The sequence below is a fragment of the Mytilus californianus genome, unplaced genomic scaffold (genome assembly GCF_021869535.1).
Source record: "Mytilus californianus isolate M0D057914Y unplaced genomic scaffold, xbMytCali1.0.p SCAF_2, whole genome shotgun sequence".
NCBI classification, from domain to species: Eukaryota; Metazoa; Mollusca; class Bivalvia; order Mytilida; family Mytilidae; genus Mytilus; species Mytilus californianus.
This window is the reverse complement of record NW_026262668.1, coordinates 78571225-78597596: the sequence shown is the minus strand read 5'-3', so window position 1 is coordinate 78597596 and position 26372 is coordinate 78571225. Positions and strand designations below refer to the sequence as shown.

The window sequence follows — 26372 nt, the reverse complement described above, 5'->3', positions numbered from 1 at the left end:
GAATTTTCAATAATTTTGTGGAACTTGTAATATTTTGGTTAAGAAAAGAAAATAGCAAACAAAAATGGAACGTATATTGGTTGTCTTGTTTAGTTTCATTTGTAAAATTTCCTTCCAAAATGATCTACAAAAAATAGTCAGACTTGCAGGAAGGGCACATATTTAGTTTTGTACTTAAGTGTGATTTCATGAACTAAATCAATGTACTTTTGTTGCTTCCTTTTAAAATTCTGCTGACTATAGGAAGAAAATGATTTTAACCAAAATCCTTTGTAATTTGACTTTTTTTTTTTTATAAATTTGAATGAAAAGAGTTGAGGAAAATGTCAATGTGACCACAACCCAACACACAAATAACCAAAAGACAAAGATGTATATACATGCTGTTCTTGATCTATATATTTGTTGAAAGGAATTCAAGAAGAAAGGTGTAAAAAAAATCACTGTACAAGAAGGAGATCCCTTGCTTCAACATCCTTATTTTAAAAAAAAAAATTAAGCTGTGCTGTATGTGATTTAACAAGGGAAATTTAGCTGTTTACAATGATCATAAATGTCAATTTAGTTTTTCTATTTCAGAGAATCTATTCACGTGTGGCAAGAGTTTGTAAGGTATGAACTTTTTTTGTCACTGTTATCTTTATCCTTTTGTTGAACAATTAATCCAATTTCAATTTTAACAGAATCTTTTTGATACAAATCCAAGGTTACCAGGTAAATGATATAATAAGTTTTAACAGAAATTTGAGAGTTTTACCGCACCAAATGGTATTATGCTGTGGTATATCAGTTTTATAATATTGTAGATTTATGATAGCAAAAAGTTGCCAAAAACTTTACTTCACCATATCATGATATAATGATTAATCTATAGCATATCTCAAATGCAAAAACTTAATCATTTCATGAACATTAGTATTCATTTGATCTGCTATAAATGTTTCAAAGGTATGCTTATCCAGTCACAGCAACAACGACAGTGTTTAACTAATGATATAAAGCTCAATGCTTTAGAAATTTGAAGAGCAAGACAAATCATAATTGGTATGTAGATGGCTTTTGGTCTCAAAGTCTCTGTTTATCTAGCATATGTCAACTGTCCTTGACCTCGTTTTCGTGCTTCAGTGACTTACTTACGTCAATGTTAAGTTTTTGCTATCAGTTTAGTTTCTCAGTAACTATAATTAATAGGGTCTGGAAATGGTCAACTTTTCTAGTCATTTTTATACGACCGCAAAAATTGAAAATTTTTTGGTCGTATATTGGTATGACGTTGGCGTTGTCGTCGTCGTTGTCGTCGTCGTCGTCTGGCGTCGTCCGGCGTCGTCCGAAGACACATTGGTTTTCGCACTCTAACTTTAGTTTAAGTGAATGGATCTCCATGAAATTTTACCATAAGGTTCAATACCACGAAAGGAAGGTTGGGATTGATTTTGGGGGTTATGGTACCAACAGTTAAGGAATTAGGGGCCAAAAATAAGCATTTTTGTAACTTCCAGACAATAACTTGTGTGTAAGTGTATGGATCTCTCTGACATTGTACCACAAGGTTCCATATCACAAAGGGAAGGCTGTAATTGATTTTGGGGGTAATTGCCTCAAAATTTTAGGAATTAGGGGCCAAAAAAGGGGCAAAAAACAAGCATTTTTCTAGTTTCATGACAATAACTTGTGTGTAAGTGTTTGGATGTTTCTGAAATTGTACTACAAGGTTCCATATCACAAAGGGAAAGCTGGAATTGAGTTTGGGGGTAATTGCCCAAAACGTTTAGGAATTGGGGGCCAAAAAGGGGCCAAAAATCAGCATTTTTCTAGTTTCCAGACAATAACTTGTGTTCAAGTGTATGGATCTCTCTGAAATTGTACTGCAAGGTACCATACCACAAAGGGAAGGCTGGGATTGAGTTTGGGGGTGATGAATCATAAGGGGGTTCAAAAAATTTGGGGGGGGGGGATTTTTTTTTTTCTTTTTTTTTCTTTTTTTCCCTTTTTTTTTTCTTTTAAAATTTTCCATTTTAAGTTGGTTATTTCTGATTAATATTTAAAAGCAAATAATAATGATATGGTAGGAGATAAACACCAAACAGGATGTGTAAATTATTATATAATAAGTATTGTGCAATAGCAAGAAATTTTCAATTGCACAGTATTGCACAATTGCAAGAAATCTTCAATTGCACAGTATTGCGCAATAGCAAGAAATCTTCAATTGCACAGTATTGCGCAATAGCAAGAAATATCCAATAGCACAATATTGCGCAATAGCAAGAAATTGTCAATTTTACAGTATTGCACAATAGCAAGAAATATTCAATTGCACAGTATTGTGCAAAAGAAGATACTTCGTATAAATTGCTTATTTCTTGATCAATTTCAATGGGGTTTTATTCTTGAATTCTTGGGGTTCTTTAATATGCTGAATCTAACCGTGTATTAAGTTTTTGGATTTTGGGCCCCGTTTTTAAATTGGTCCCCATTGAGGTCCAAAGGGTCCAAAATTTAACTTTGTTTGATTTCATCAAAAATTGAATTATTGGGGTTCTTTGATATACCGAATCTAACCGTGTATTTAGATTCTTAATTTTTGGTTCCGTTTTCAAATTGGTCTACATTAAGGTCCAAAGGGTCCAAAATTAAACTTAGTTTGATCTTAACAAAAATTGAATTTTTAGGGTTCTTTGATATGCTGAATCTAAACATGTATTTAGATTTTTGATTATGGGCCCAGTTTTCAAGTTGGTCCAAATCAGGGTCCAAAATTAAACTTTGTTTGATTTCAACAAAAATTGAATATATGGGGTTCTTTGATATGCTGAATCTAACCATGTATTTAGATTTTTGATTTTTGGGCCCCGTTATCAACTTTGTCCACATTGAGGTCAAAAGGGTCCAAAATTAAACTTTGTTTGATTTCATCAAAAATTGAATTCTTGGGGTTCTTTGATATGCTGATTCTAACCATGTATTTAGATTTTTTATTTGTGGACCCGCTATCAAATTGGTTCATATTGAGGTCAAAAGGGTCCAAAATTAAACTTTGTTTGATTTCATCAAAAATTGAATTATTGGGGTTCTTTGATATGCCAAATCTAACCGTGTAATTAGATTTTGGATTTTGGGCCCCATTTTTAAATTGGTCTCATTAAGGTCCAAAGGGTCCAAAATTAAACTTAGTTTGATTTCATCAAAAATTGAATTCTTGGGGTTCTTTGATATGCTGAATCTAAACATGTGTTTAGATTTTTGATTATGGGCCCAGTTTTCAAGTTGGTCCAAGTTGGGGTCCAAAATTAAACTTTGTTTGATTTCAACAAAAATTGAATATATGGGGTTCTTTGATATGCTGAATCTAAACATGTATTTAGATTTTAGATTTTTGGCCCAGTTTTCAAGTTGGTCCAAATTGGGGTCCAAAATTAAACTTTGTTTGATTTCAACAAAAATTGAATATATGGGGTTCTTTGATATGCTGAATCTTACCATGTATTTAGATTTTTTATTTGTGGGCCCGCTATCAAATTGGTTCATATTGAGGTCAAAAGGGTCCAAAATTAAACTTTGTTTGATTTCATCAAAAATTGAATTATTGGGGTTCTTTGATATGCCAAATCTAACCGTGTATTTAGATTTTTAATTTTGGGTCCCGTTTTTTAAATTGGTCTACATTAAGGTCCAAAGGGTCCAAAATTAAACTTAGTTTGATTTTAACAAAAATTGAATTTTTGGGGTTCTTTGATATGCTGAATCTAAACATGTTTTTAGATTTTAGATTTTTGGCCCAGTTTTCAAGTTGGTCCAAATTGGGGTCCAAAATTAAACTTTGTTTGATTTCAACAAAAATTGAATATATGGGGTTCTTTGATATGCTGAATCTTACCATGTATTTAGATTTTTTATTTTGTGGGCCCGCTATCAAATTGGTTCATATTGAGGTCAAAAGGGGGTACTTTGATATGCTGAATCTAAACATGTGTTTAGATTTTTGATTATGGGACCAGTTTTCAAGTTTGTCCAAGTTGGGGTCCAAAATTAAACTTTGTTTGATTTCAACAAAAATTGAATATATGGGGTTCTTTGATATGCTGAATCTAGCCATGTATTTTGATTTTGGACATTGGACCATAATAGGTAAATTAAAAAAATTGAAGTTCTTAGACCACATTCTTTCTGTGTCAGAAACCTATGCTGTGTCAAATATTTAATCACAATCCAAATTCAGAGCTGTATCAAGCTTAAATGTTGTGTCCATACTTGCCCCAACTGTTCAGGGTTCGACCTCTGCGGTCGTATCAAGCTGCGCCCAGCGAAGCATTTTATTTGGATATGCATGACTGAGATTAACATGCATTTCTCCTAAATCCCTGTGCTATATTTGAGGCACAGGGATTTAGGAGAAATGGACGTTAATCTCAGTCATACACGTCTTTAGAATAATTGTGAGGCGTTCTTGTTCATCGGACCTTGATATGATTTTTCCTGCTTCAATAACTTCGGTGGTTAGATCAGTTCTTTATATTCTAACTGTTTTTATCTTAAAGCCTATAATTGTTAGCTTGTTACATAATTGCAAGGACAATTTGTCAGTTTAACCTTGACATCATAGGCTAATTATTATTATTGAGTTACATCCATTTTTACATGTTGAAGAGATATTTGTATAATAGATAATTCACTCTTGTATTTTTACCGAACATCTCAAAAATAATTTTTCAGAGTGATGCAGGAGGAGATTTATTATTTGAAGATAATTGGACCACATTTGTTAAGGCCAGGATGAATTGCTCGATACCAGGAAAATATCCATTTTATTTTGACCAAATACAGAGTACATATTTTCTAGACTCAGGAACTGAAAAATTTTTCTTTGCAATTTTCACTACATCAGAGTAAGTTTTCATGTTTGTTTTATTTATCATCATACTCTCAGTTATCAAATATACAAATTGTGAGACGTAATAGGTTTCTCACATACAAATGTGAAGGATATCATATGCTCCTTTATGATCACTGTCATGTTTAAAGAAAAATCCTGAAAAGAATAAAAACCTGAAAAAGCTGTTTGCCTTTATTTTGTTGAAGGTTTTTCAGGGCCATAGTTTATAGACCAAAATCAACTCGTCTACCATTTATACTCCCTTTCAGGCATAATAAATTTCTATGGTCGGTCTGTTTTAAAACAAATGTGTCTTCCCTGGGAAAACATAGTATTGACTTGGAACAGGTACATAGACACGTGGTAGGATCAAACTAGTTTGTATGCCCCCGCAACTAAAAGATGGGAGGCATATTGTTTTACCCCTGTCCGTCCGTCCGTCTGTCCCATTATGGGTATATAGTTATTCCACATAACCCCTCCTACAATTTGAATGCTAGGAAGTTTTCACTTTGCTGGCTGTTTGTACATATATTGAAGGTGTGCATGTGGTCAGGGTTTTGATTTTTATTGTCCAGAAAGTTCGACATAGGGATAGTGATCCGGCGACGGCGGCGTTAACTTACTTTTTTAAAAGCTTGATATTTCAGAAGGAAGAAGACCTGGATGCTTCATACTTTGTATATAGATGCCTTATGATATGAAATTTCCATCTGTCATATATCCGTTGTCCTTGACCTCATTTTCATGGTTCAGTGACTACTTGAAAAAAAGATAAGATTTTTTGTAATGTTAATTTCTCTCTTAGTATGAGTAATAGGATAACTATATTTGGTATGTGCGTACCTTGCAAGGTCCTCATACCTGTCAGACAGTTTTCACTTGACCTCAACCTCATTTCATGGATCAGTGAACAAGGTTAAGTTTTCGTGGTCAAGTCCATATCTCAGATACTATAAGCAATAGGTCTACTATATTTGTTGTATGTAATGATAGTAAGGTGTACATGTCCAACTGGCAAGTGTCATCTGACCTTGACCTCATTTTCATGGTTCAGTGGTCATAGTTTATTTTTTGTGTTTAGGTCAGTTTTTATAATACTGTATGCCATAGGTCAACTATATTTGGTGTATGGAAATATTTTACGATGTACATGTCAGTCTGGCAGGTTTTATTTGACCTTGACCTCATTTTCATTTTCATGGTTCAGTGGTCATAGTTTAGTTTTTGTGTTTTGGTCTGTTTTTCTAATACTGTATGCAATAGGTCAACTATATTTGGTGTATGGAAATATTTTACGATGTACATGTCAGTCTGGCAGGTTTTATTTGAACTTGATCCCAATTTCACGGTTCATTGCTCAATGTTGAGTTTTTGTGTTTTGGTCTGTTTTCTTGATACTGTATGCAAAAGGTCAACTACATTTGGTGTATGGAAATATTTTACTATGTACATGTCAGTCTGTCAGGTTTTATTTGACCTTGACCTCATTTTCATGGTTCATTGTTTATGTTAAGTTTTTGTGTTTTGGTCTGTTTTTCTTAAACTTTAAGCAATATTTCAATTATATTTGGTGTATGGAATGATTGTAAGGTGTATATGTCTGTCTGGCAGGTATCATCTGACCTTCACCTCATTTTCATGGTTGATTGGTCAATGTTCAGTTTCCCTGGTTAACTTTGTTTCTTAGATACTTTAAGCAATAGGTCAACTATATTTGATGCATGGAATGATTTTAAGGTGTTCATGTCTGTCTGGCAGGGTTGAACTGACCTTGACTTTATTTTCATGGTTCATTGGTTAATGTAGAATTTCCATGGTTTGGTCTGTTTCTTTTATACTATTAGCAATAGGTCATCTATATTCTGTGTATGGAATGATTGTATTAAAGGTGTACATGTATTTCCGGCTTGGTTTATCTGACCTTGACCTCATTTTCTTGGATCATAAATGTTAATGTGATACTTGTAGTAAAACTTTATATGCAGGACTATCAACATAAAATCAATGGTCAGTATAGTAGGCGAGACATTTCAGCATGTGCACTCTTGTTAATATTTGCTCTTTTGGGAGATAGTTGAACTTTGTCATTTTGGAGTATATACTTGCATAAGAGGTGCATAGAGTTTCCGGATAACTCCTCCTATAGTGAACCATAGACCTATGTGCTCCCATGCTCAAATTTGTGTATGTCAAAATAACACTTTGCATCTGCAGGGGCATCATTTGTGTCTCCCAGACACAATAATATCTCAAGGTGTAATACCACCATTGATTTTCCCCTATTTGTCTTTGTTAAATTTGCACTTTTCAAAAAATTTTGCAGAATTTATCTTTGTTTTAAATAAAGAAATACTTGGCATGAGTAAAGTTTTATCCTGTCCAGTACTATAGAAAAAAATTTCACATAACATTTCATTGCATATAAGAAAATAACCATCACTGGAAGTTAACCAATCAAATTTTCCCCCTTTTTTAACCTGTGTACAAGCTTTAGTAACCATGTAACCTCAAGTTTCCAAAATATTCTATAGAAACCCCAAATAAAAAAATAATGGTGCTTTGAAATACCCAAGATATATGTTTATGACCCAGAAATGTTTTACTGCAATGAAATGTAGGATCAATTACCTACAACTGTCAAATTCATGGGAATATTTTTTTTCAACCTATTTTCGTATGCAACCTGATGTGACGTACTATGATTTGGTGGTATTACACCTCAAAGAAAGTCCTACATTGACTTTGTTATAATACAGATAATTCAGAGTGGAGTGTGAGGGGCATCACTTTGTCTAGTTTAAGATCTCAACCCTCCCCCTTTTAATCTATTACAGGAAAAGCTCTCAACTCTAAAAATAAAGGTATTAAAGATGAAATATCCAATACAAACTAAAAAATAGACAATATTTTAAGAATTCTTACTCTTGATGAAAGCTGAAGGTCAAAATAACCTGCTGACATGAGTTCATTCCATTCATATAAGATTTCAGACAGCAATGTCATAAGCAGTTCAGGAAGATACAATTTTGTGTAAACAGTACAGAATTTCAATGCAGAAAAATAACAGAAATATTTTAGTCATGTTTCAAACTATAAGACTTCAATCCCAAAAATACAAGACTCAATGATGGGACAACAACAGTATAATTCTAACTTTCATCAATAGTTCTATAAAGAGAAAAATAAAAAAATTGAAGAATAATTCCTAAACTTGTTAGCTTTGTAAATGCACACACAGTTATAATAAGAACATTGATATATTTTTTCCAGAAACAGTATATCAGGATCAGCAGTGTGTATTTACAACATGACAGCATTCTCATCTGTATTTAATGGAGCTTACAAATACCAGGAGAATGTTAGATCTGCCTGGATGAGAGACACTAGTGAAAAACCTTTACAGGTGGGTAACAGGAGAGAAAGAACAAGGCCCCCCTACAAACTAATTCAAACTTTTTCTTACATGCAGAACTTAAACAGAAATGCAACTGCATATATTATATATTATGAATCAGTTTTGTTGAGTTACAATCAATAATAAATCAAAAGTTTGAAAGATTTTCTTACTGCTAGCTCCCCATATGTAGAAAGGCAAATTTAAGTCTATGTTTTGCAATGGGAACTCCTAAACATCATTCTGATAATAAAAAATTGCAACTAAACGTGAAATAAAGTATTTCTGTCAAGCTTTGTTCCACTTCATTTAGAGTTCAGTGGGAAATCTAGTGACAAAATATAACCTCCCCTTTTAACACAGAAAACTATATCTTCTCAATGTTTGTCCCATTTTAGCAAGGATGCTATCAATTATGGATTCACGGGAAAACGTTCGAGTAAATAGTAAAAATAGAAATAAGTTGAAATAAAAAACACAACTTCCCTTTAATGTTATCATTTCCCTTCTTAAGTAGCAAATGACGAGTACAGCAGGCTATAGAAGTTTGATGTAAAATTGGTTTAGAATGTTGCTATGCGAATAAATTCCTGGAGTACCAACTTCAATTTATTTTTTCTACTGGCTTTTTAACTCTCTGGAACATGCTTATTATCCATATATATAAACATCTAGATCAGAGAAAGTCAGCGAAAAAATTCCAAAGGAATCGATTAAGGCGAAGTGTACGTAATTGCACGCCTCTAGCGGAATTTAGGATAAAAAACGTGCGTCGTTAGTTACGCGGGTTATCTCCCCTACTCCAAGAAAGGAAAAATGGGCACATGAAAGAGAAATAACTTGGTGCGGTCTATCATGAATTCAAACAAGTATTCATGTGCTATCTCAAAATTTCAAAGAAATTATTAGAATGACTCTAATCAGAAATCTGAGTATCTTATTGTGAGTTAGTATGACTATATTACCACTGTTTTTGTTTTAGTTAAACACGCAGGAGCAGGTACACAAAACGACTCGTGTTTATTTCAACAGAAGGTAAAAACGCCTAAACAACAAAATTATAACCAAATAAAAAATAAACCAGTGACAATTCTGCTTCTATTCGTTTCAAATTCATTAAAATCAAACCTGAATTGACCCCCACAATATTTTTTTGAAAAACCATAGTTTTTATTGAATTTCACAGTGTACTGTAGCGTAAAATTGTAGGTAACAAATAATTATATTGCATGTGAATTTGTGTTTTGAACAAGAAAGACGTTGGCATGTCCGTTTTTATGCAATTGAAAATTTTTATGATGTTTTATATTTTATTATTTAGGTAAAAGTATAAAAGATACGGGGGTAATCGACCACTAGTACAACATTTATAAGCCGAAGAAAAAGCCAACAGCAAAAAAAAAAACCCATCAGATTCCGTCCACAAAACATTACACTCTCAGAAACTAAGAATTGAGCACTATTACATTTATCTCAGAATAAGTAAAATCTATGTCATCCAAATCTCAGTTTTCAAGGTGCAAAAAATAAACAGGTGTCTTCTCTTCCGTCCGCAATTTTTGGGGAAAGTAAAATCTAAATTTAGAACCATGGTTGAAACTGAAACTACACATGTATGATAAAAATAGAACGTGTTATTTTTTTCTTTATCAAATTCAGATTTCAAAGGGATAGCGAAACTTGTTTTCTTTTTTGTTGTGCTTTTGTGTATCATTCAGCAGTAGTATGAGGTAGGGGAAGAATGGGGAGGGGGTGAAGAAAATTAGTTCTACAATGTCGGGGCTTTTTATAACCGACTATACGGTATGGATTTTCTCATTGTTGAAGGCCGTATATATGATTGCCTTTAACAATTGCTTACATCCACATCCTTTAAGGTAGCTGGGGTGTCTAAATGTTGGACGATAGATTTTTCTTAAACTTCTGTAAGACTTCTGTGTCAATGTTATATAAATTTCAATATAAAAACTGGGGATCACGGACCTTGTTTTTTCGTAATAACACATTGAAATTAACGAAATTTGGGTTATTTTATATTGTTAATATAGGGGAAACTTAAGTTTTCCTTATTGCAGAAACATTAAACGATGGAATTGGCTAAAAGTCGATGAGAGAATTGCTTTTCATTAATAACTCCGAAATATCAAATAAAAATAGGGTGTCACATGCCTTATTTTCTTGAAAAAAATCCCCAAATATTTTAAATATACTTTACGACACTTAATTTCTTGATAGTTCAATCTTTAAATTTCAAGTTTTAGGTATTTTGTTGTATATTGAATGATACTTGGTAAAATATTTTTAAAACAAAAAAGTTTTTGCAACATGATCAGAACGGACGCTCAGAAAAAGGAACCCGATCTACCTTAAACGTGGCAGATAGTTGTCTCATTTGCAATCATACCACATCTCCTTATGTTCATATTATATTAACAAAACTGCAATTCAAATTTGCACTATATACAGGAACAATTTGTATGGCACTATACTAGGTAAACTCGTATAGCATCGCTCTTGGTACATTCTTATAGCATTACACCAGTACATTTATAGCATATCACTATGCACAAAGCTTTAGCATTACACTATACACAATGCTATAGCATTAAACACGATATACACAATGCTAAGGCTAACACTGGGAATGATCTGTGCTACGTGAAGTTAAAACTCCAATCTGTTTTACCTTGCTAAAATTCATATGCGGGTTCTTCTTTTGACCTTATTACAGCCATAAAAATTCTCAAGATAATATGCAGATGCAGTTTTCTTATTTTTTGGAGTCTTGCATGTGGATATTTAACAAATAATGGTACAAAAAATTATTTCCTTTTTTTACTTAAAATCTCCAGCAAACATTATATCATGCTTTGTCGTGTAGTTAAAGAAAAGGGAAAGCGATCGAGACAGGAAATTTTTTAAATAAAATTGCAGAGTTGTGTCACGTGCACGCGTGTGAACCTGACAAATAAAATGGGCTTTGTGCGCAATACCTCGAATAGCGCCGGAAATGGTGAGGATGAAAAGATGCAGCAAATTATATTCACTTTTTAAAAATACAAACATGCAGAAATAAGATTTAAAAAAAGACGTGTATACGCGATCCCAATATTATAACCGATTATTTAAATACGTATAGAATCATTCTGTCAACGCTGTGTTAACTGGGACAATTTCAAACTTGATATTTGATTCATAATTATTAAAACAATACACTATAAAAAAAAAGAAGATGTGGTATGATTGCTAATGAGACAACTCTCCACAAGAGTCCAAATGACACAGAAATTAACAACTATAGGTAACCGTACGGCCTTCAACAATGATCAACGCCCATAGTCAGCTATAAATACATGCATTTCAAAAAAGATGTGGAACCCTGTCTAATTAAAAAAAGATGGAGTTAAAGTCTATACAGTAACTTTCTTTCACTTGCAGTATATTTATTTGCCAATTTGTTTTTTTTTTTTGGCAGCAGAATTATCCTTAAAAACAGTTAGTTTATTTCCTTATCAATTGATTACGCTTGAGCATTTGCAATAATTAGGAAAATGGGTTATACACACTCACGATTTTGTTACAACACTGTACGGTATAATAGCGTTATAGAGTAGAAATTGTGATGACGTTACAGTAGACATCAATAACGTCGCCGAATGTTTTTATTCTTTCCGCTAAAAATCAAACTTTAACAGGATATAGCTTGAAAACTAGCACGGTTGCTAAGGACTTTCTTTGCACCAATGGGTTCGTCGTTCATCTTTGAATCGCATATCGATTTTTAAAAAAATTCTGTGGACCAACGAATTAGAAAATCTTAATAAAGTAAAAATATCTGCCGATTTTTATGATTTTCCCTATATATCCTTTGTATTTTTGGCGTATCATGCTGTTAATTTCAACAGCTTGTATTTGAAAAACGAAAACGGTTACCCCTTTTTTTTATTTTATTGTCTGGTGTATTTTTACAAGCAGAATCCACATGTAAAATTTTAAAAAATTCTGTGGAGTAGTTAATTACGTACACTTCGCCTTAATATGCAGCAAAGATTGGTACTTTTGAAATTAAATTACTAAGCAAATTCAAATGGACCTTATCTCAATGTAAACATTTTGAATATGAATAGATCTAGAAGACTGCAAATACATGTACAAAAATCTAGACGACCTTTTCTTAAAATTGTATAAAAAATAGTAGAAAGATACCTACTTTATAAGAATAGTTATCTTTAATTTCTTAACATGCACAGACAGACTTTTAAATTTTTATATTCACGAAAAGACAATAGTTCTCTATTGAATGTACATGTGAAAATAGCAGACCGGTGTGGTCGATAACTTAGGTGTGAAAAAATAAGTATACTTTGGGAAATTGTAACATGCTAAGGACTTTGTGGAACATTCTGAAAATTAGTGACCCGAAAGATCTTTAGATTTCATATGTACATGATTTTTTCCAATTTTTTTTATCAATATGCAGCAAAGATTGGCATTTTTTAAATTTCAGGTTCACAAGCTTCTAATGCAATTATCTTGATAAATACTTAACATAAAACATCGTGTATTTGCATGTATATTTCTAATAACACAGTTTAACAAATAATTTTTTTTAAATTTACAATTATTATTTAGAAATAACTTTTGATCAATATCGTCACTGCCATTGTTTTATTATTGACTTTCTCGACTCTATCATAAGAAGAGTCAATTTTCTTTTGTTTTCGTTCACTAGATTTCCCACTGAGTAAGCATTGAAATACTTCATAGTATGAACAGATAGATGGTATTGGTAAAGTCAAAATTGTTTTGCCATGCGAAACCGAAATAATCATTGTGAACATAATATAAAATAGAAGAATCATAAGAGCAATGTTTTTTTTTCTGCTTGAGCCGAAACATGACATAAATAATGAGGATATATTTGTGAATTGTAGTGTCCAGATGATAGTGGAACTGATAAAAGATCATCTGATGATGGTGTTTTACGGAAGTCTTCACTGCAGATAATGCAAGCACAGAAATACCAATTGATGGATGATGCAATACAACCTCACACACTGGATCCACTTGTATATGGTCAAAATGAAAGGTAAGATTTACATTTTTAACAGGAGTCCATATTATAGGTAAAATTACTAACATAAGGGAGAATTCTAAATGAATGATTAGGAACCTAGTTCTGTAAAACACATCATTCCATTAATTGAATTATGAAAAAGGAACACAATTTTTTTTGTGTGTCTGCCGATTGCATTGATTGAATACAAAAACGGAACCCAATTGTTTTTTTGTGTCTGCTGATTGCAGTTGTGTCACTGATACTTTTAATTGTTTTTATGATTGTGAAAAATGTGAAAGGATATGTTTCGCAAAAATAAAAATTCTCATTTTAAATTTTGACAGTGTTATATGTGTATGGAGCCTTTTCTTAATTCGCAAGTATTTATTTCGCATCTTTGTCCATTTTTAAACAATCGCAATGATAAATGCACTCAAGAATTTCTGAATTTACAGTAAAAGATTGATTGAAATATATATTTGCTTGATGTCTCCATTCATCAGAGTCAAATAATAGGGGACAGTCTTACACTTACAGCTATGAGATTCTAACAGCAGATAATATTTTACTTAAGTGCTGTGCTATATTGACTAAGAAAACAAAAGAAAATGTACAAATTGCTTATTTAAGGTTATACTTACACAGGTAAATAACATTTTTTTATAAATATTTTGTGAATGAAACTGAGAATGGCAACAACCCGACCAAAGGTCAGAAAACAACCCAAGGCCAACAATGGGTCTTCAACACAGCGAAAAAATCAAGCACCCGGAGGCCAGCTTCAGCTGACCCCTGAACAAAAATGTTTACTAGTTGAGGGAAAATAGACGTCATAATAAACTCCAAAATATATAAATGAACCAAAATTAAAAAAACATACAAGACTAACAAAGGCTAGAGGTTCCTGCCATAGGACAGGCGCAAAAATGTGGCACGTTAAACACGTTTTGTGAGATCTCAACCATCCCCCTATACCTCTAGCCAATGAAGAAAAAACAAACACACAGCAATATGCACAGTAAAACTCAGTTTAAAAAAGTCTTGAGTCTGATGAATGTCTATTGCTTTCATAAACTATATTATATGTTAATTCTTTCTTAATTTGAAATCAGAAAATTCCAATTTATTTATCAACAAGACCTTGTTATATCTTGTAGGTGGACACATATAGTGGTTGACAGTGTAAAGGGCAAGGGTCAACAATATCATGTGATCTTCTTGGCTACTGTTGATGGTTATATAAGGAAAATGGCATACTTACCTCAGCTTAACTCATCCTGTCTCATAGAAGAACATAAGATTGTACCGAATGGAGATTATAAACCTGTCAAAAATCTGAGGATATCAGAAGATAAGGTAGGGCACAATACTAAAGCACCAGTTTTATGTTGTTCCTTTGTTGAACAATTAGCACCACCCATTAGCAACACCTCCAGTACCAGTGCATTGATTTCAGTTAATTGGCAGAATATTCATAACTTGATGTAGATGGGCACTTTTAATTGGATTTTTTGAAAATAAAGGTCACAAGTTTGAGTCCATTAGAGAAGCAAGAAATGTTTTAACATCCAAGCAAATACTCCAATGTAATTGAAAAGTAGGTCATGATTACATTGCAAAAAGGCAATGTAATTCATTACTTTCAATTACATGTAGTTGAAAATATGCTCAATTACAAATTCCTTTCAAATTTGTTAATTACATGCAATTACGATTACAGTTTTAATTACCCCAGGTCTGATTGGAATAGGGATTATATCCAAATGTATTGATAGTTGGAATTAACAATTGATTTCTTTTTATTATTATACAGGGTGCAGTGTATGTAACAGTGACAGGGAAAATCATAAAGATACCAGTACAAAGGTGTGACAGATTTACTGATCAAGAGTAAGTTCTTAAACTTTGAAATATTTTTGATTTTGTGCACCTACTTTTTGTCTTTTTTTAGGGGATGGTATTGCAATGTTCATGGTTTTTCCTTGCTTTTAATAATAGTCAAGAAAATTTTTACTATGAAATATGTTTGACTTATTCATTAAGTAGTTAAGCTATAGTCATTATTTGTTAGAAATTAACCTACTGTCTGAATCAACAGTAAATATTGTGTCTAGTAGAAATGAAAGTTAAATTATTATTTAGGATAATTTTAACTGCACTTTCATATCTTAGAATAAGCTTACTTTGATGTGAGAAGCAAAGATTTGTCATTACTATGAAATGGTGTTGCGTGCATATCTTTAATAGTCTCTGTTTATTTTATTTACAACAAGACTTGGGAATATTTATAGCTTAACAATTGCCTCTTAACAAAATGTTGACTTCTAGATGTCTTTTCTGTTGTATTATTTTTGTATTTAGGTTGCTGTCATGCTGACATATACCTCACATCATTTATTTTGGTCAATAATGTTTGGAATATATGTATTCACGGCATAAGTGTCTTAAGTCATTCTACATAATGTTAATATTCTTCATATAAGTAACATAAAATGAAAAGTCTTAAGCTACAGAATAAAAATGTTAGCAAGCATCTTTATAATAAAATTTCTATGCATTCCAGTCTGTGTAAAAATTCCATGGATCCATACTGTGGTTGGAACAAGGCTTCCAGTAAATGTACAACTGCTCCAGATAATGATCCCTCCATACACTACTGGATGCAAGACATCATATCCTGTCCAATAGTGGAACATCCTATTGATGGGATGTGGTCAGAATGGTCAGAATGGGAAACCTGCCAGCAGACAGTTCCAGATCCTTCAGCAGGGGATTGCCTTTGTAGAACAAGATCATGTGACAATCCTAAACCTGCTTTTGGTGGAAAGTCCTGTGCAGGATCAGTTGTTGAGGTCACCAATTGTACAGGTAAACATCACATGAGAAAACACTGTGATTTATGAATATGAGAAAGAAACTATTAGGTTTTGACCAGTTTGAAGAATATGCTGTAAAGCAGTTTACAATGTAACATCTTGATATATTTATAAATATAATTTGGTAATATAGATGAGCATTGCTGTAAATTTACATGAATATTTCTGAGAAATAATAATTCATTTGAAGATTTAAAGTACAAAATGGATAAATAGATAATATTCTTTGAATTGTTATCTATATTAAAATAATTCTACTTGCTTCAAAGAACAAACAAGCAGTAGATGATTTAAGTTTACTAAAAATTCCCTACAATGAAGTTTCACAAAGCAAGCTTAAGATTATATGTTTATAAGAGTGTACAAAATTGGACAGACATCCATCTTAAAACAATATACTTTCACACAAAAAAATAAAAAGATGAAAAATGTTATCAACAGTCATCATTCCTGGGAAATCTGAAGAGACTTTGTAGTTTAAAAATTTCAATAGAAAAATAGAAAAGAAACAAATTAAGCTAAATAATTATACTTCTCCAAGACCACATTATACTTGACTTAATAGTTAAAACACAGGATATTTAAATTTGAAAAGATTACATACAAACTTTCAGTCAATATATTTTGTGAGAATGGGGGGTAATATCATCCTTTAAAGGTTAGTGACAGCACTGATAAACCAGTTTTCTTATGTTTTATCCTCTCCTTTATAGCACATGGCCAGTGGACAGCTTGGACTGCTTGGTCTAAGTGTTCTATAACCTGTGGGCACAATGGAACAAGATCTCGAAACCGTTACTGTAGTAATCCTCCACCAAGATATATGGGCAGAGATTGTATAGGGTCTGACAGAGATGAGGGTTATTGTCCAGGTAACCCTAGCTGTCCAGGTAAGATCCTCTGTTGTATTGAAATAGGGCAGATATTGTGTAAGTTATTACAGTTGTTGTCCTAGTAACCCTTCATATTCAGGTAAGAGTATCTTATGAAAATAAAAAGATGTGGTATGATTGCCAATAAGACAACTCTCCACTAGAGACCAAATGATGCAGAAGCCAACAACTATAGGTCACTGTCAGCTGTTTGTATAAGGCAAATCTAAAGGAACTTTAGTTTTTCACCCCCTTGTTAATGCTATGAAACATTGTTTTTAAAGACAAGTGTGAGGAAAGTGTACTGTGAGTATCTACAGTTATGATATATTTCACTTTTGAATTTTCTCATAGTGCATTAAAGTATACATCAACAAGTTAAGTTGTAGATTGAATATGCTTCTTCTTGGGCTATTTTGGTAAAAAAAAAAGAAAATATTAACTGGGTTGGCTGTTGAAAAACTTGGCATTGAGTTTAATATCATAGCCTATTGTATAGCAGGATATGATTCCCACAGAATGTAATAAAAAATCATACTACATTATTATATCATATTCCACTAGTGCAAATAAAGTTTCAAGTTATCAACATCATCAATGAAAAAAAATATGTCTAAAACATTTTTTTAAGCCCCGGCCGCCACCACTGTCCGTCCCATTTTGGTTTGTTTGAAGCTTGAGAGTGGGCATTCCTGTCCTCAGGCACATTCTTCTTTTATTCAAGCTTTACTATACAATAAAAAGGTCATTGCATGCATATTGGTGAATATTATGACTCTTAGAATATATATTGCACTTGCAAGCTCTTGCAATATAAAAATCTACTCTGGACAATATTCTACAATATGTATGCAATAACCCTATGATATTCATAAAAAATTCACTGTCCAGTGTTGTTTTTTTAGAACCACCTGTCGATGGTAAATGGACAGTTTGGTCACCATGGGGTGACTGTACCGCTGATTGTAATGGTGGAATACAAACACGGATACGTCGGTGTAGTCAACCACCGCCATCCCCAAAGGGAAGACCATGTGAGGGAAATACTCAAGAATGGAGGATGTGCAATACTCTTCATTGTCAAGGTATATTTTCATCATATATGTTTCAACATTTCAATCTGTATATTGGTCAATTTTCTTGAAAATGTAAATTTCAAATTATTTCATTTTGAAAATTATATATAGAATAATCACATTTTTGTTTTTAATACAAACTTTATCAGCAAGAATATCAAGCGTGCCTGCTAGGGCGAGCTGATATTTGAGCTAATGAAGTCAGTATCAAAAAATGAAATGCCATTTTTCTTTTTATCTGCAATTTGTTTTAATTGTAGGTTTTTTTTGTTAAGAATATATTAATGTAAAGTGAAATAGTTAGTAAAACTACTTTTACGCTTATAAAACGTTCGGATAGTTGTTCGGTTGTATGAATGAAATTTCGTGCATTTCATTAATAAATTGATGCGGATGGACTTGAGCATGTGACATTGCTGCACTAATACATGACATCACTGCCTAATATTTTCGAGTATCAAGTCCTGTTCATGATCTTAAAAATATAAGGCAGTAAGATCAAAAGGAAAATGTACAAATTGCAGATAAAAATCATTTATCGACCTTCATTTTCAATGTATGTTTTATATATAAGATAGATTGACAGTTATGATATAAAATATATAGATTTAATACTTATCACAGTTTGATGGTTTTCTGACATGTTTAAATAATGCATGCATTCACAAAGTTCACGAAAAATGATTATGATGAACAAGTATGTTTATAGTTATCCACATGAAAATATTCCTAGAATGCATGGAACACACAAATTTTAGTAATCTTAGAATACCTTTGATTTCAGTGATAAGTTGGAAAGTATTTCAATAACTTTCTCTCACTGTCATGTTTTCGGAATTTTTAGGAATCTATCGTTTTGATTAGGGATAAAGTATTAATCTCCTCCCTCTCCCTCTTTGCTATTTTAGCCAAAAACTATTACATTTCATTAATGACTAATAAGATTAAGATGATTAAAAATCCCTACCATTATCTTTAAAGCAACTAATCATGGCCACAAGTATTCTAACAAATAATTTTTGTTGAATATCAATTATCACAATTTTATCACACTTATATTTATATAAGCATGATTTTTTGATTATTTCCACACCTCAAAATTGATTTACCAGGTTAGTGGAAAATGAGGATAGAGGGGCAGCAGGTATAAACTAATGTTATTGTAAGGAAAAAGAAAAAGAAAGATAGAATTCACAATCATCTTACACAGTCTATCACATTAGTCACAATGACTTTCAGTTCATCCTTGAGTGACGTTTTTATACGACCGCAAAAAAATTTTTGTGGTCGTATATTGGTATGACGTTGGCGTCGTCGTCGTCGTCGTTGTCGGCATCGTCCGAAGACACATTGGTTTTCGCACTCTAACTTTAGTTTAAGTGACTGGATCTCTATGAAATTTTACCACAAGGTTCAATACCACAAAAGAAAGGTTGGGATTGATTTTGGGGGTTATGGTACCAACAGTAAAGGAATAAGGGGCCAAAAAGGGGCCAAAAATAAGCATTTTTGTAACTTCCAGACATAACTTGTGTGTTAGTGTATGGATCTCTCTGACATTGTACCACAAGGATCCATATCACAAAAGGAATGCTGGGATTGATTTTGGGGGTAATTGCCTCAAAATTTTAGGAATTAGGGGCCAAAAAAGGGGCAAAAAACAAGCATTTTTCTAGTTTCATGACAATAACTTGTGTGTAAGTGTATGGATCTTTCTGAAATTGTACTTCAAGGTTCCATATCACAAAGGGAAAGCTGGAATTGAGTTTGGGGGTAATTGCCGAAACGTTTAGGAATTGGGGGCCAAAAAGGGGCCAAAAATAAGCATTTTTCTAGTTTCCAGACAATAACTTGTGTTCAAATGTATGGATCTCTCTGAAATTGTACTGCAAGGTACCATACCACAAAGGGAAGGCTGGGATTGATGATGGGGGTAATTGCCTCCATATTTTAGGAATTAGGGGCCAAAAAGGGGCAAAAAACAAGCATTTTTCTAGTTTCAGGACAATAACTTGTGTGTAAGTGTATGGATCTTTCTGAAATTGTACTACAAGGTTCCATATCACAAAGGGAAAGCTGGGTTTGAGTTTGGGGGTAATTGCCCTAAACGTTTAGGAATTTGGGGCCAAAAAGGGGCCAAAAAACACATTTTTCTAGTTTCCAGTTCAAGTGTATGGATCTCTTTGAAATTGTACTGCAAGGTACCATACCACAAAGGGAAGGCTGGGATTGAGTTTGGGGGTGATTAATCATAAGGGGGTTCAAAAAATTTGGGGGGGGGGGGGGGTTTTCCTTTTTTTTCTTTTTTTCCTTTTTTTTTCTTTTAAAATTTTCCATTTTAAGTTGGTTATTTCTGATTTATATTTAAAAGCAAATAATAATGATTCTTAGTTCTTTGATATGCTGAATCTAACCATGTATTTAGATTTTTGATTTTTGGGCCCCATTATCAACTTTGTCCACATTGAGGTCAAAAGGGTCCAAAATTAAACTTTGTTTGATTTCATCAAAAATTGAATTCTTGGGGTTCTTTGATATGCTGAATCTAACCATGTATTTAGATTTTGGATATTGGACCATAATAGGTGAATGTCCAATTTAAAATTTTTAAGTTCTTAGACCACATTCATTCTGTGTTAGAAACCTATGCTGTGTCAAATATTTAATCACAATCCAAATGCAAAGCTGTATCAAGCTTGAATGTTGTGTCCATACTTGCCCCAACTGTTCAGGGTTCGACCTCTGCGGTCGTATCAAGCTGCGCCCTGCGGAGCATTTTATTAGTTAATTTTAACATTGAGGTCCATATTCTAGAACATTTGGTAGTGTATCAATTATATTTCAGGACTACAATCAACCGCTTATAAAAGCAAAAAAATAAACCTGCCTGCTGCAGTTTGTTTACTTTGAATGAGAATAGAATCTTCTATTATTTTTTTTCTTGGCCTCACAGTGAGTTTACTAGATCAGTTTGTCATATAAAGTGGTAAGAAAGTTACTAGTCCAGAAAGTTACTAGTCCACTCTACTAGTGATAACATAAGAATATTTTTTATTGAGTTATTGAAGTAATTAGTCAAACACAGTTGAGACACTGAGCATGATGATTTCATGACAGAATACACGTTTGTAGTCACTGCATGACACTAGCTTTCAATGTACTTTTCAGAATTAGAAAAATATGCACCATGGACCAAATGGATCAAAACAAATTCAACTTCCAGTGGACATTTTGAACAGAGATTCCGTTATATGTGCAAAGCAAATGTTCCTGATGTCAGTATGATAAAAACAAGCTATGTGAAAACACATACAAGGTTTTGTTTTAAAAATGATGGGACGTGTCATAAAGCAGGTGAGCTTAGAAATACTATAGACCCATTTTATGCTCCACTTAGTCGAGCAGTTAGAAGTATGTGCAAATACAGGAGACAATATTTCCGAGATTATTGCAAGTGTCGAACGTTAGGGATATTTTTAGTTTGTTCCAAGTGTCGTCATAGATAGTCCCAGTTTAACATCTAATACAATCACTGCCAAAGAGTATTCATCATAATAATAGCAAGCAGCATTGTATGGTTCAACCATTTTGTATACAGAAAATTTGCATCGTGTGATTCCGTCATCATAACCATAGCAAGTAGTATGTGACTCCGTCAACATGGATGTGTGGAATACTAAAATATATAACAGCACATGTGAAATGTGGATTCTTGTTCTTCCACCTTTAGAATATAGACTCACAGAATGCGGGTTCATTCTTGTTACCATAGCAACATTTCCTTAGCAACAGCATGATGTATATTAACACCACTTCTGTATTACTTTTTATTTTGTTTATTTTGTACTATACTTTAAGTAGTTATAAGGGCTGGTCCCTGATATTTTATAAAGCCAGTATATTTTCACATGAATGCTATGTACCTTTGAAGACGTTTTATTAAGTACAAGATATCTGGATTTATGTGCTGATTATTTGATGTGAACTTTATAATTTTGTTTCTTATTTTTATGAATCGTTTTTTAGTATTGTACAGATCTTCACAGTTTAAATGAATTGAAGTGAATCAATTACTTAAATTTTGAATGTTATTTGCTTCCACTTAAATCACAGAAATTAGGCATCAAGGGACTGTGTATTCACTGAAAATTTTCATTATTAAAGATATTCTATGTAACGTCTGCTTTATCAAATCTTCCAGAACTGAGCATGAATCCAAATCCAAATATTGTTATGTTGTCATGCCATTCTCTTGTAATTTCTTCTTTATGTAGTACATGTAATCATATATATATTTTACCCTAAAACATTTCTTGCATATTATATTAATCAAAATAAAAGATCCCGGTTGACTTTCTTTAAGACTCTCTTATAACCCATAGCCAAAAGACTGAAACAAATTAAATAGATTTGCATAAACTTGATATTGTTTAAACCTCTATAAAACCTATGCTGAGCCTATTTGTAAATCTGAAGTGGGGAGGTTTCTTCAAATTTTTTTAATAATAATATGTAAATTATTCACACTTATATGTTGAAATGCTGGTTGAAATATTAACTATCAAAATTTAATATTTAGAATTTAATATTAATTTAAAAAACTTGTTTCGGATTTGCAAGTAAGGTGCAAGAGATCAATAAATTTAGGTGGCAAAACTTTAGTTGGTCAAATGATTAGATAAAAGAAGAAATTGATATCCCAAATGTTTCTTGAATTCAGTAAACCAAAATAGTTTTAAAAATTAAATTCAAAATACATGCACTGAATATGTAAATAAAAGCTAATGTGATTTTGATATACTAGTACGAGATTATAGTTTGTTGCCTGACCTGATTGAATTCCACAATAGACGACATGTAGTTGTTACTCTCAGTTATGAAGGCAGTTGCATTAATAGTGTTATCAACTTGATAATAAGTTTTCTATAATGTAATTACTGGTAGATTCATTTCACAATAAGAGACCATTTATACTTGTTTTACTATTGCATTAACATCCATGTATTTGAAGATTATCCTCCCAAAGTGCAGTTGTCCAGTAGCTGGTACCCTAGCTTTGCACCCAGTGATTTTATACTGGCATGATTTTACTTTCTTATGGATACTTTACAAATTTTTAGTTGACAAAAAAACATTTTTTTTAGATCTGTAGTTACTTTCCTAATGCACAGGTGTTCCTCACCTGGAATTATCATCCTTTCTGATAACATTTTTGCTGGATCAAACATTTCAGATTTCCAATATTCAATTTCTGTCTTGTTTTTAGAGGAAGCTTTTGAGGCTGGAATCCTAAGTCCTGCGACTCTTTTCACAAAAAATCTTACGATTAAAACTTATCGTAAGTTATACTGAAATGTGTATGACTTACGAGTAATTTTACTCTTAAGATTTTTTGTGAAAAGAGCCGCTGGTCCTTGAATTTAATTAATTGTTAAGCCAGTTTTAGAATAAAATAGACACTCTTTTATTTTTTTTTATCTTGCTACAAATTACAAAGCAGGCAAGACATGTCTCTGTTATTATGTTTATTTATCTCATTGATGAAATCAAAGGGATGTTTAATCATCATAGACATATTAACAGTAAATTTAATTATTCATACAGTTAATAGATTTAAGCAATGTTGAAAATGGCATTTTTTATATTCTACAAATATTTTAATCAGTGCTAATATTGTACAGATGTAAATATAAGATTTATTTATATTTTTGCATTTGTTTTTTTTTTACATTTATATATATATAGAATATATATAGTGCCTTGTACATTTGTAGTGTTTAAATTTTCTATAAGAAATTCAAGGAATGCAGAAAAGAATCTTATTCTACTTATACTCAAAGAATCAAAGGTTCAAAGTGTAATGATTATCATTTTATCTGAAGATTTCCCAATTTTTAATCTCCCGTATTAATTGTTATAGATTTAAAGGTTACTAATTGTTGGCAGATAAAGGTGACAAAATCAGTGTTCTGGAAAGAATATTTGTAACATGATTTTATAAGGTAACCACAATACCCATTTGACTAAATGAGGACCACTTTGCGATTTTTCAGTCCAAAAATATACAGGTCATTCCTTCAATAATTCACATTACCAGTTAATAACCATTTCATATGTTAAAACTGTCATATAATCCAGATGTCCGGTCCATCAAGACTATTCAAGTGCTGTAAAACCTTAACCAAAAAACAATTCCAATTACCTAGAGTTTTAATAAGCTCTCTCTCACTTGAATTTTCTAGCATTCATTTAGTCAAATAAAATATTTGAAATGGTTGTAAAAGCAAGCATAAGAGGCATAGTGTCAAAACTAATCAGGGATAAAATCTCTGTTAAACCTCTATTGTAAGGTTACTAGACCTAGTTCCAGGGAATAAATAGTTCAAAAACAAAACTAAGGTTATATCATAAGTCATTTAAGATAGAGCCATTTTGTAAGTGAATGTATGCATGGTCCCACATTAAGGAATGGGGGGAACTATATTTGTATATAATGATGATAGGATTGTTATACATGCCTAAGTTAAGCAAGGGAACAAAAAGGGGAAGTAGCCCCAAAAAATTAACAAGAATTTATATGCAAGGAAGAAAAATCATAAAATGAAATGAATGCTTAGCTGATGATGTTAATGTAGAAGTTATAAAAGGTTTATGTAAATAAATGTACTTTCGAAAAGACTTTGTACAAATTGTGTGTTGTATAGCTAATGATCTATGTTGTAAATAAAGCCTTTCTAAGAATCAAATCACCGTAACAGTTCATTTCAGACAAAGTTGGTAATGATTGTATGACATGTATGTATATTTAGTAATATTTATTTGCATATATTTGATGATTTTTGTAGAGACTATAAGTGACAGCCTTGTCTTATGATATTAATGCAAACCAAAATAATAAAAAAATGTGACTTATCAACCCTCATGATTTAATATATGCCTTACTGCCAGAATTATTACAAATAAATTTATCAACTGAATATAAAGGTGGAACTGCTCAGAAAAATCTTGAATAGGTTCATGAAAATAATACACTTTTATTGAAAAAGGTAAAAACAGAAAATGTCATATTAGTTTTTTCCTATTATGTATATTGTCATTTAAAGAAGTTGACCAGGTAATATAAGAAAAGGAGTTGTGGTATGATTGTCAATGAGACAACTATTCACCAGAGCTCAAATGAAGTGGAATCATTAGCAATTATGTCCCTATATGGCTTTCAACAATTAAAAAACCCTCACCTTAAGTTGGCTAAAAAAGGCTTTGACATGAAAAATGTGAAACAATTCAAACTAGAAAACTAACGGCCTAATTTATAACAATACAAAATACAAAAAACAAATACAAGCATGATAGACATGAACCAACGACAACCACTGAACTACAGGCCCCTGACTTTGGGACAAGCACATATAGAATTTGGTGGGATTAAACATGTTTGTGAGTGCTCAACCCTCCCCCTAACCTGGGACAGTGTTGTAACAGCACAACAAAAGAACACACTGTAAAATTTAGTTGCAATTGGCTAAACATAATAGATCTGTATGAAGCACAAAAAATAACTAACATAAAGTCAAGACACAAAGCACTGATAAAAGAGTACTTACAGTTACTGAAAGCTAGTTCAAAGCCAATTACAACTGATGAATAAATCATGTGCACACAGACTAAAGTATCAATCAGTACACATCCAATGAATTTATTGTAAAGACGTCATGAACAGTCTGAGAAACACATGATCTGTGCAATGCCAAAATATAAGTAAACAGTATCCAAAGGATGTACGATCATGAGTTCTCATAACTGTACATATATAGCAATTTAGTTATGTTTTAATCAAGTAGATTTTATACAGCAGTGCAGTCAGAAATTATTATGGGCAATGTTCTAAAGTAAAATCTACATAATTACACTACAGAAAAAAAAACAAAAAACATTTTAGGTGTTGTTTCAAATTACAAGCAAGCAAATTTAATATTTATCACTAAAAGTATCAGGCAGAATTAATTTACAACAGTATAACTGTATAACTATAAATTTTATAAATAAGTCTTGATTCTAAATAAAAAGGTTTCGATATAAATTCTTAAACATATTTGCTTTGAAAATAATATTTCCCTTAAAAGCTTGATTTGAATACCATTTTTTATAGAATTCCTGCAAGTGTAATCATACTTCCACAATAAGTCCTGATATTTGTCATGAAATCTAACAAAAACGAT

General features: G+C 32.2%; 1 protein-coding gene across 4 annotated transcripts in view; it reads left to right on the top strand.

Moving 5' to 3' along the window:
• LOC127728230 (semaphorin-5A-like) overlaps positions 1-26372 on the top strand; it is a 104891-nt gene that overhangs the window by 61483 nt on the left and 17036 nt on the right. For 3 of the 4 annotated variants that reach the window (XR_007994054.1, XR_007994053.1, XM_052235475.1), the window contains exons 8-17: positions 580-612; positions 4714-4886; positions 8147-8279; positions 13205-13359; positions 14487-14685; positions 15143-15219; positions 15893-16197; positions 16919-17095; positions 17983-18162; positions 21322-21507. Coding sequence is in view for 2 of the 4 variants with exons in the window: in XM_052235475.1 (XP_052091435.1) it covers positions 580-612; positions 4714-4886; positions 8147-8279; positions 13205-13359; positions 14487-14685; positions 15143-15219; positions 15893-16197; positions 16919-17095; positions 17983-18162; positions 21322-21507 (1618 nt within the window). In the remaining 2 variants the exon portion in view is untranslated. The remainder of the gene's footprint in view (positions 1-579; positions 613-4713; positions 4887-8146; positions 8280-13204; positions 13360-14486; positions 14686-15142; positions 15220-15892; positions 16198-16918; positions 17096-17982; positions 18163-21321; positions 21508-26372) is intronic. The other variant, XM_052235476.1, reaches the window with a different exon arrangement.